The following is a 10,827-nucleotide window of genomic DNA, read 5'->3' on the forward strand; positions in this document are numbered from 1 at the left end:
GTTTGTAAGGTCATATTTTTCTTCAGAGTTCAGAAATAGAAAGGCAAATTTGCTTTGAGTTCGGAGAAACTTCTTTTATTTTTTTATAAAACAACAAAACAAACAATTTTTTTTCTTTAAAATAAACAAACTGAAAATTTTCTATTTTCATCGTTTTTTTTTCTAATAAAAAATAAAAATGCAAAACTGACTGAAAATTAAAAAAAAAACAAAAACAAGTTGGTATAAATAAAAAGACATGTTTTAAGGAAAAACTCTGTTCAATTCTTGATTTTGTGTGAACGTTGAAATTTTCGAACTGTTAGGTCGATTTTTTCTGCTCGTCACTGGAGATGAGGTCAACTTGATCTACCGGTAGTTGAACATCTGGAGCCTTTGGATTTTTATTAGATGGTGCGGCTGTCACTTCGTTGGATTTCTCTACGTTTTTCATTTCCTCACTCTAGGACTGGGCATGCTCGTCGAATATTTTTTGCCGTTTTGCCCCCAAGTTGATTTCTGGCTTATTCGCCTCTTCGAGTGCGATTTCGGAGATGATTGAGGCCCTAAGATGGCGGTCATCTGTGTTGCCTTGTTTCACTTTTTCGACGACTCTTCTTTCGATTTCTTCGTTTCTTTTCTTGATACGATCTATTTCAGCCTTCTGCTCCGGCGTAAATGTTTCAGCTGTCGATGGATTTTCGTTGACGTTCATTTCTTCATCTTTTACTGAGGGTTGAACAGACATCGTTCGTTTTTTATCGAGTGCTTCTTTAGCTCTTAGGGCTTCAATTCGTCGCCTGTCCTTACTAGGTGGTTGTAATGTAATACCCCGTTTCAATTTCGCTTGTAACTTCACAGGTAGCGGAATGTAGATTTCAGCCACCTTGTCTAAGATGGTTTCGTATCTTTTCACGTTATGATACGGACCAAATTCATCCCTCGCTGTTGGTATCGCGTCGAGACATTTGAAATACTCATCCAATCGCGTCGTCTTACCTCCAGCAATCATTCCCCAATCGTGTTGCAATCCCATGTTGATTTGGTCGAACGCTGATTGGTATTGCGAAGAAACCTTCAACAGAGGTAGAATAAATAATTCTTCCACTTTTCTTCCCTTCAAGAGACGAGCGATCTTCATCATTTGGTCGCAAAAGTCCGAGTAAGTTGTTTTACATACCACGTCAAAATTGCCAATTGAGATCATTAATTTCTTTGGCAACTGGAGTAGTTGTTCAAGTGCGAGTAGGAGGTCCGACGCCAAGAAGTCTCGTCTATATGCACACCAGTCGACGTACTTTTTGAAGGGTTTTTCATCAGCCATGCATTCCGCCATCGCGTACACGTGTCCGTCCCCTATCATAAGGGCTTTATTCATGAAGAATACTACGTGTATATCGCCATTCGGATCTTTGCGACCTGCTGCGGTGAAGTGAAAAGGGTAGGCGTTGATGGGATAGAACGGCGATAATTCGGCAGATGATGTACCGAATCGTGCAAGATATTTCTTGTGATATCTAGGGCATTCAGCTGTTAAATTTTTCTTCTCCGGTTGGGGCTCTGGTACGTTGTGAAATGTTGGATAGATCCTTCTTTCGCTGACCCCGCGTCGGATTCCTGCATACGGTCTGAACGCTTCGTGCTGGTATGCTGGAGCTGGGTAGATCTGATTCTGATGTAGTGGTGATGAATACTCGATTATTGGGGTGTTTGTCGCCGGTGCTATTACTACGTCCATCGATTCAATCGCTGACTGGTCGACATTCATTTGACCTCGAGACGATTCTCTGGTTAAATCGAATTCAACGGATCCGAAGAAAGATGAGGTCTCAAGTTCCATTAAAGGTGGAATTTTTGAATTTGACGCGATTGGAGACAACGATGGGGTTGAATTCGTCGAGCTTTCAAGGTACTGGTTCAACTTTTGATCCATGAACAAATTGTATCTGGATTCGAGCTCCTTCAGTTCGTTTTTGGTGCTTTCGTGCGCCGATACGTTCGCCTTCAGTTCTTCAGACAGCAATAAATTTTTCTGCTGGAGTTTTTTAATCAGCTCTTTCTGGATCAAGATTCCCTGTTGATGTTCGCTGAGTGTTTTCTGTAGCGCCGTCATTCCTTCGGTGTCTGGAGGGGGCTGGAACGTCTGAATTCGAGTCGGTGCGTCCAATTTTACGAATTCGAATCGAGAGAGCTTCCTTTGGCATCCGGGGTGTTTGCATGTCACGTGCTCGATGTTGGGAGCTTGCAAAAACAAATGGTGTATGCACGCCCAATGGTATACGTGCGTGCAAACCGTGACATGGGCTGGGTCCTCTTTTCCAGTTGAGTGAGGCCCAGGTTCCATCAAAGGACCGTGGCAATCGTCGCATAGAATTAGCTTTACGTACATCTGAAAATGATCGAAATTTACGTAAATTAAAAAATTGATAATTCTTGCGTTTATTTTGAATTCTGCTTTTAGGTACATATTATGTACCTAATAGTATTTATTGCTAATTATTTACGTGTTACATACTTAGGTTATCGTGAGTATAAATTATATTCTGTATACCTTTGGTCCTTTGCTGAATTGTTTGATAATAAACTTACCTTTGGCATCACATAATTATAGTCCGGCATATGACAATAGGAGTAATTGCACCACCCCCCCCCCACCGATCCTTTGGGACAACTTTCAACTTTTTTCTTAAAGGGGACATCCTAAGGAACATTTTAAAGCAAACTTGCCCAAAAAAAAGTTGGCCTTACTTACAAAATGGCGGCCATTTTGATTGACAGGTCAGCCGAAATCGCAGGGTTTGCGTTTCAACATGGGACTTGCACGAAATTTTTCAAACTTTACAAAGGTAGATCGAAAGATCATGCAAAAATTTATCACCTGTTAGAATTTCAAGTGCTAAAGTGCGTTTTTCGATTTTTGATGAATTTTTAAAAATCGAATTTAGGCCAAAAATGAGAGAATAAATCAAAATTTTACCAAATTGACCAAGAAAGCGGAAATTTGGGATATACCCTATTTTCGACATGCCAAATCAATTGGAAACGGTTTCAATCCGTTTTGAGCAGTTCCGGAGCCTCCAGCAGATTTTTGAAACTCGAAATTCCCACAAAATATCATCAAATTGGAGTTGTACAGCTGGAATTTATTCTAAAAACTAATTTCAATACGCTACGAATTACTGCAGGTGAATTTCGAGTCGTTTTGGAGCCTCCAGCGACTTTTTGAAAATTTCTGAAGCCTCCAGCAGATTTTTGAAACTTTAAATGTTCACAAAATTTCATCAAATGGAGATGGAAAGCTGAAATTTATACTGCAAACAAATTTTAATACCCTCTGAAGACGACTTCAGGTAGGTTCAAGTAATTTTAGAGCCTCCAGCGACTTTTTTGAAAATTACTGGAGCCTCCAGTAGGTTTTTGAAACTTGAAATTTCCCCAAAATTTCATCAAACTGAGATGGAGAGTCGAAATTCATTCTGCAAACTGATTTCAATACGCTACGATGCTACGAAGTTGACTGCTGGTGGATTTCAAGTCGTTTTGGAGCCTGCATCGACTTTTTGAAAGGTTGTATGGCGTTTTTTTTGGAAAATTGAAATTTCCTAAAAGTGGCTGGAAGCTTCAAAACCATTTGAAACCACCATGTAGTCTGCGAAGTAAATTTCAGCTTGCCAACTCCATTTGGTAAATTAATGTTGCGAGAATTTCAAGTTTCAAAAACCTACTGGAGGCTCCAGTAATTTTCAAAAAAGACGCTGGAGGCTCTAAAATGACTTGAACCCACCTGAAGTCGTCTTCAGAGGGTGTTCAAATTGGAGTGTAGAGTAAATTTCAGCTTTACATCTCCATTTGATGAAATTTTGTGAAAATTTAAAGTTTCAAAAATCTGCTGGAGGCTTCAGGAATTTTCAAAAAGCTGCTGGAGGCTTCAAAACGACTTGAAATTCACCTGCAGTACTTCGTAGCGTATTGAAATTAGTTCGCAGAATGAATTTCTACTCTCCATCTTAGTTTGATGAAATTTTGGGGAAATTTCAAGTTTCAAAAATCTACTGGAGGCTCCAGTAATTTTCAAAAAAGTCGTTGGAGGCTCTAAAATGACTTGAAATCCACCAGAAGTCGTTTTCAGAGGGTGATAAAATTAGAGTGTAGATTAAATTTCAGCTTTCCATCTCCATTTGATGAAATTTTGTGAAAATTTAAAGTTTCAAACATCTGGTGGAGGCTTCAGGAATTTTCAAAAAGTCGCTGGTGGCTGCAAAACGACTTGAAATTCACCTGCAGTACTTCGTAGCCTATTTAAATTAGTTTTTAGAATAAATTTCAGCTTTACAACTCCAATTTGATGGAATTTTGTGGGAATTTCGAGTTTCAAAAATCTGCTGGAGGCTCCAGGACTGCTCAAAACGGGTTGAAACCGTTTCCAATCGATTTGGCATGTCGTAAATAGGGTATATCTCAAATTTCAGCTTTCTTGGTCAATTTGGTGAAATTTTGATTTTTTCCCTCATTTTTAGCCTTAATTCAATTTTCAAAAATTCACCAAAAATTTTTTAGCACTTGAAATTTTGACAGGTGATAAGATTTTGCATGATCTTTCGATCTACCTTTGTAAAGTTTGAAAAAGTTCGTGCATGTCCTATGTTGAAACGCGAAATCTCATCAAACTGAGATGGAGAGTCGAAATTCATTCTGCAAACTGATTTCAATACGCTACGAAGTTGACCGCTGGTGGATTTCCAGTCGTTTTGGAGCCTGCATCGACTTTTTGAAAGGTTGTATGGCGTTTTTTTGGAAAATGAAAATTTCCTAAAAGTAGCTGGAAGCTTCAAAACCATTTGAAACCACCACGAAAGCTGCGAAGTAAATTTCAGCTTGCCAACTCCATTAGATAAATTAATGTTGGGGAAATTTCAAGTTTCAAAAACCTACTGGAGGCTCCAGTAATTTTCAAAAAAGACGCTGGAGGCTCTAAAATGACTTGAACCCACCTGAAGTCGTCTTCAGAGGGTGTTCAAATTGGAGTGTAGAGTAAATTTCAGCTTTCCATCTCCATTTGATGAAATTTTGTGAAAATTTAAAGTTCAAAAAATCTGCTGGAGGCTTCAGAACTGCTCAAAACGGGTTGAAACCGTTTCCAATCGATTTGGCATGTCGTAAATAGGGTATATCTCAAATTTCAGCTTTCTTGGTCAATTTTATAAAATTTTGATTTTTCCCCTCATTTTTGGCCTAAATTCGATTTTCAAAAATTCACCAAAAATCGAAAAACGCACTTTAGCACTTGAAATTTTGACAGGTGATGAACTTTTGCATGATCTTTCGATCAACCTTTGTAAAATTTGAAAAATTTTGTGCAAGTCCTATGTTGAAACGCAAACCCTGCGATTTCGGCTGACCTGTCAATCAAAATGTCCGCCATCCCCATTTTGTAAGTAAGGCCAACTTTTTCTGGGCAAGTTTGCTTTAAAATGTTCCTTAGAATGTCCCCTTTAAGAAAAAAGTTGTCCTGGTGGATCGGCGGGGGGGGGGTGCAATTACTCCTATTGTCATATGCCGGACTAATAATAAGTACTGTCGATATTAACTATATGCATTGGAGTGAAATTCTGAAGCTTTTTGAAATAAAATGCAAAATTAGCATTTACTTATCACGAATCCACTCCGCGATCGTACCTAATGCGTTTCTAATTTAGCTAATTTAGTTTTTTAATTCTTTGTTTATGTCTCCAAGGTCACACTCGTGATCCCCCCCCCCCCCCCCGAAAGAAAGAGAGAAAATTAAAAAAATATGGAGATCTTCAAGTTCTATAATGTTTTTATAGAGAGTATTACGCTATATGTATTGGATGGTATCGAATTAAATTGTATAGCACTTTCTATATTGCACTTCACTGCCGAAATTGCAATTCCCTTTTTTCAATTTAGTTGAAATATTGTACCTACCATACGAATTTTGTATTTAATGACGTCAAAATCCAAAAAATTACAATTTTAATGTTGAAATAAATTTTGAATAGAGTCAATTGAGACTAAGAGTTGAATTTTACGTTTATTTTTAACCTCTTTTATTTCGATACACTCTATCTCGATCTCGTTTCCCCAACCCTTAAGAAACCAAAACGCAATTTCCATTTATGTTCAATTGTTCATAGATGCCATAAGAACACTTTCCGAAACTCATGGCTCATGGATCACGTTTCCATCGTTTCTACTACCTATTTACCATCTAGGAATTATTTTAAATTTGTACTTACAGTTATTCTGTTGATTCTTGAAATTCGGCTAATTACAACGATAGATTTCTCACTTATTCTTCACTGATAACTTTCACGAACAAGAACATGAACTCTTTTCATTAAATCATTAAATTAGCAATACATCTACTCTTTACAGGTATCAGATGGAAAGTGTAGTCTGAATTTGACAATGATTTTTTGGATGATGAAATGCGACGTCAACGTCCATAAGGTTCTATTTCCTAGAAATTCTCGTCCGTTGGCTTCAATGCTGATAACATTGTTGCCTAGCTGTGTCACCTTTTGCTATGTTGCTAAAAATGGTTCACTATCTGCCTATATTATGTAATCTGCAAGAAAGGGGTATTCTAGGCCAAACGTCTTGCATACTAGCGTCAAATGAAGGTTTTTTTTTCTAAGTTGGTAAATTTTTAATTTTTGAACTTTATTAAACTAATTTTCATTTCTTTGATTGAATTTTTCAATGTACTTTCACTATTTTCGAGTATGTAATCGAATGTGGGGGTGTGATGGGTGGTTGGGGAAATGAACAAGAATGATTTTCAAGTATCCAATCATTTCTGTCCTTTCGATCTCTAGGTAAGTACATATTCCAAGCATTTTTTAGGAATTTTAAAGATATTTGAGTAAGTTTTAGTATAGCTGTAACTAGGTGCCTAATTTTATTGCTTTTTTTGCGCGCTTCGTGACTTATTCACTCATTTTTGGTGAATTTTACTAAAAACACGTCTAAGCAGATGAAAACAGGCTTCACAATGGCAGGTAAGAATACTGAGTTACTGATTGAAAAATTGATAGGCGGTCAAATATGAAGGAAAAAAGTCTCTCAGGACATATTGAGCATAGCTCAAGAGCAATTATGTAAGGAAGAAAATTATAAAAAATGTTCCCTACAATGAATTTTATATACCTCCAGTCATTCAACATCACCTAAAACGTATTTCAAAAAACAATAATTCCATTTCACATCAATTTGAAGAATACCACCGGTCTAATCTAATTATAATTATTTGTCAGCAAAAATATTTATGTCGACTTATTTTATGAAAATAAAGCTGCCTTGAGAAAATACGATAAACTTCCTTCGCCATGCAGATTATCAACTGACAGAAACGATTATTCTCGATACGATGTAGGTACACTGGAATTTATAGCGACAAAAGTAATAAAAATTGAAACAAGAGTAGATTTGCCTCACTGCAAATACATGACTAATAGAGAACACATATTGAAGTAGTGGCGTCTGTAGGCCTCCATATGTCGGCTAGTTTTCTGTTAGCAAAAGGTGCTCATTCAATATTACATGGAAACATAATCGTAAATGAGATGTAAGTAATAGCGGTTAGCGGACAAAGATTTAAAATCATGGGTCAAAGTGTTCACCGCGCACGATGACATTCTATCCTTGAAATCTGCTACATTGTTTTTGTCACGTTCATCTGCGAGCTCCAGTGGTGAATGAGAGCAATAAAACCGATTTTTTTATTACCCAATGTTTGGAAGAGAATGAGTAAGAGCAGACTTTCTAAGGAAACAGTGTTCTGTCCCTGTCCCTTTTGAAAAAAAAATAACGCGGTCAGTATCTACTCTTAAGACATGTGATAGCTATTAGACCATTGACTTTAGCTTATAAGAGGTACCTATAAATCAATCATCAATGCTATACACCAAATCCATTAACGTTATAACGTCAATGTAGCTAGGTACTCATATAATAGACCTTGTATCTTTGAAGAAAGCAGATCGTTTAGTTTTTCGTATTGCAATGTTGTTTCAATTTTTTTTATATTTTCGTATTTCTGAATCTGAATACAAGTAGAACTCGGAAAATTTCAAGAGCTGCTTCAGCTCAAAATTTTGAAAAAAGAAATGGAAATGACAAAGTTAATTTAGCCGACAATAATCAAAATTTTAACGTGCTGGGCACTGTGGTATCAAAAAAAAAATAAAATAAAATAGTGGTCCACATGTACCTTCTACCTACAGAAAAAATGAAAAATTTGAATTTTTCGGGTGCTTCGAATACATATTATGGGTATTTCTGGAATTTTTCTATTCAATTTTCATATTCTTGACATTTTTGAATGCAATATTATCCAGTCCTGAATGGCCCGAGCGAAGTAAAGTGAAAGCAAAACTTTTGGAAAATGTACCCTATGATTTGAAAAGTAAATCAACATCAATTTATCATAAGTAGGTTTTTGGCTCCGCATAAACATTGGGAAATTCGTAATTCGAAACATAGAAAAACATCAATTTTAATAATCCGGCATATGACAATAGGAGTAATTGCCCCCCCCGCCGATCCTCCGGGACCACTTTTTTCTTAAAGGGGACATCCTAAGGAACATTTTAATGCAAACTTGCCCAAAAAAAAGTTGGCCTTACTTACAAAATGGCGGCCATTTTGATTGGCAGGTCAGCCGAAATCGCAGATTTCGTGTTTCAACATAGGACTTGCATGACATTTTTCAAACTTTACAAAGGTAGATCGAAATATCATGCAACAACTTATCACCTGTCAAAATTTCAAGTGCTAAAGTGCGTTTTTCGATTTTTGGTGAATTTTTGAAAATCGAATTTAGGCCAAAAATGAGGGAAAAAATCAAAAGTTTACCAAATTGACCAAGAAATCTGAAATTTGGGATATACCCTATTTTCAACCCACCAAGTCGATTTGAAACGGTTTCAACCCGTTTTGAGCAGTTCTGGAGCCTCCAGCAGATTTTTGAAACTCGAAATTCCCACAAAATTCCATCAAATTGGAGTTGTAAAGCTGAAATTTATTCTAAAAACTAATTTCAATACGCTATGAAGTACTGCAGGTGAATTTCAAGTCGTTTTGGAGCCTCCAGCGACTTTTTGAAAATTCCTGAAGCCTCCAGCAGATGTTTGAAACTTTAAATTTTCACAACATTTCATCAAACTGAGATCCGAGAGTCGAAATTTATTCTGCAAACAAATTTTAACACCCTCTGAAGACTACTTTCAGGTGGGTTTAAATCATTCTAGAGCCTCCAGCGACTTTTTTGAAAATTACTGGAGCCTCCAGTAGATTTTTGAAACTTAGAATTTCCCCAACATTAATTTATCAGATGGAGTTGGCAAGCTGAAATTTACTTCGCAGACTACATGGTGGTTTCAAATAGTTTTGAAGCTTCCAGCTACTTTTAGGAAATTTCAATTTTCCAAAAAAAAGCCATACGACCTTTCAAAAAGTAGCTGGAGGCTCCAAAACCACTTGAAATCCACCAGCAGTCAACATCGTAGCGTATTGAAATTAGTTAGCAGAATGAATTTCGACTCTCAATCTCAGTTTGATGAAATTTTGTAAAAATTTTAAGTTTCAAAAATCTGCTGGAGGCTCCAGTAATTTTCATAAAGTCGCTGGAGGCTCTAAAATGACTTGAACCCACCTGAAGTCGTCTTCAGAGGGTGTTAAAATTTGTTTGCAGAATAAATTTCGACTCTCCATCTCAGTTTGATGAAAAGTTGTGAAAATTTAAAGTTTCAAACATCTGCTGGAGGCTTCAGGAATTTTCAAAAAAGTCGCCGGTGGCTCCAAAACGACTTGAAATTCACCTGCAGTACTTCGTAGCGTATTTAAATTAGTTTTTAGAATAAATTTCAGCTTTACAACTCCAATTTGATGGAATTTTGTGGGAATTTCGAGTTTCAAAAATCTGCTGGAGGCTCCAGAACTGCTCAGAACGGGTTGAAACGGTTTCCAATTGATTTGCCATGTCGAAAATAGGGTATATCCCAAATTTCAGCTTTCTTGGTCAATTTGGTAAAATTTTGATTTTTTCCCTCATTTTTGGCCTAAATTCGATTTTCAAAAATTCACCAAAAATCGAAAAACGCACTTTAGCACTTGAAATTTTGACAGGTAATGAATTTTTGCATGATCTTTCGATCTACCTTTGTAAAATTTGAAAAATTTCGTGCAAGTCCTATGTTGAAACGCAAACCCTGCGATTTCGGCTGACCTGTCAATCAAAATGGCCGCCATTTTGTAAGTAAGGCCAACTTTTTCTGGGCAAGTTTGCTTTAAAATGTTCCTTAGGATGTCCCCTTTAAGAAAAAAGTTGTCCCGGAGGATCGGCGGGGGAGGGGGGGTGCAATTACTCCTATTATCATATGCCGGACTATAATGTAAGAATTTGGTTTTTCTGATCTCAACTTTTTCTAAATTTCATCAGTGGTTTTTTAAAAGCTTTTAGCTTTGAAAAATTCATAATTTCAACTTTCAAGAAGCAATTCAGTAGTAATTTCGATGTGAAAAGTCATTTTTTCCGCCACTGATACTTAGTTTTTTTAAAAGTAAAAGTATGAACAAGAATACTTTCCAACTTGAGTAATGGGCAGCCTACCTAGGAAAAATAAGTAACATTTTTTTCAGGATGGAGAAGAGCCTTTCAACTCTTTGTACTAGCCGCCAGGGAGGATCTGATCTCCCTCTCACCTCAATAGCCTTTCCATCAATAAAAATTTATCAGATTCAGAACATCAGCCTTTCAAATGGGTACTTTGCCATTTTATATAATTAAAAAAAAAAAAATGGAAAGAAAAGCTAGTCTTGGGCGGA

General features: G+C 36.8%; 1 protein-coding gene across 1 annotated transcript; it reads right to left on the reverse strand.

The window, feature by feature from the left end:
• Window positions 1-59: 59 nt before the first annotated feature.
• LOC135839383 (uncharacterized) lies at window positions 60-6,445 on the reverse strand. The gene is made up of 2 exons (XM_065355382.1): window positions 6,237-6,445; window positions 60-2,368 (listed from the first exon to the last, which is right to left on the reverse strand). Exon 2 carries the CDS (start codon window positions 2,366-2,368, stop codon window positions 443-445), a length of 1,926 nt encoding a protein of 641 aa, XP_065211454.1. The 5' UTR covers window positions 6,237-6,445; the 3' UTR covers window positions 60-442.
• Between the last annotated feature and the right edge of the window lie 4,382 nt (window positions 6,446-10,827).

Source organism: Planococcus citri, chromosome 3 (genome assembly GCF_950023065.1).
Source record: "Planococcus citri chromosome 3, ihPlaCitr1.1, whole genome shotgun sequence".
NCBI lineage: Eukaryota > Metazoa > Arthropoda > Insecta > Hemiptera > Pseudococcidae > Planococcus > Planococcus citri.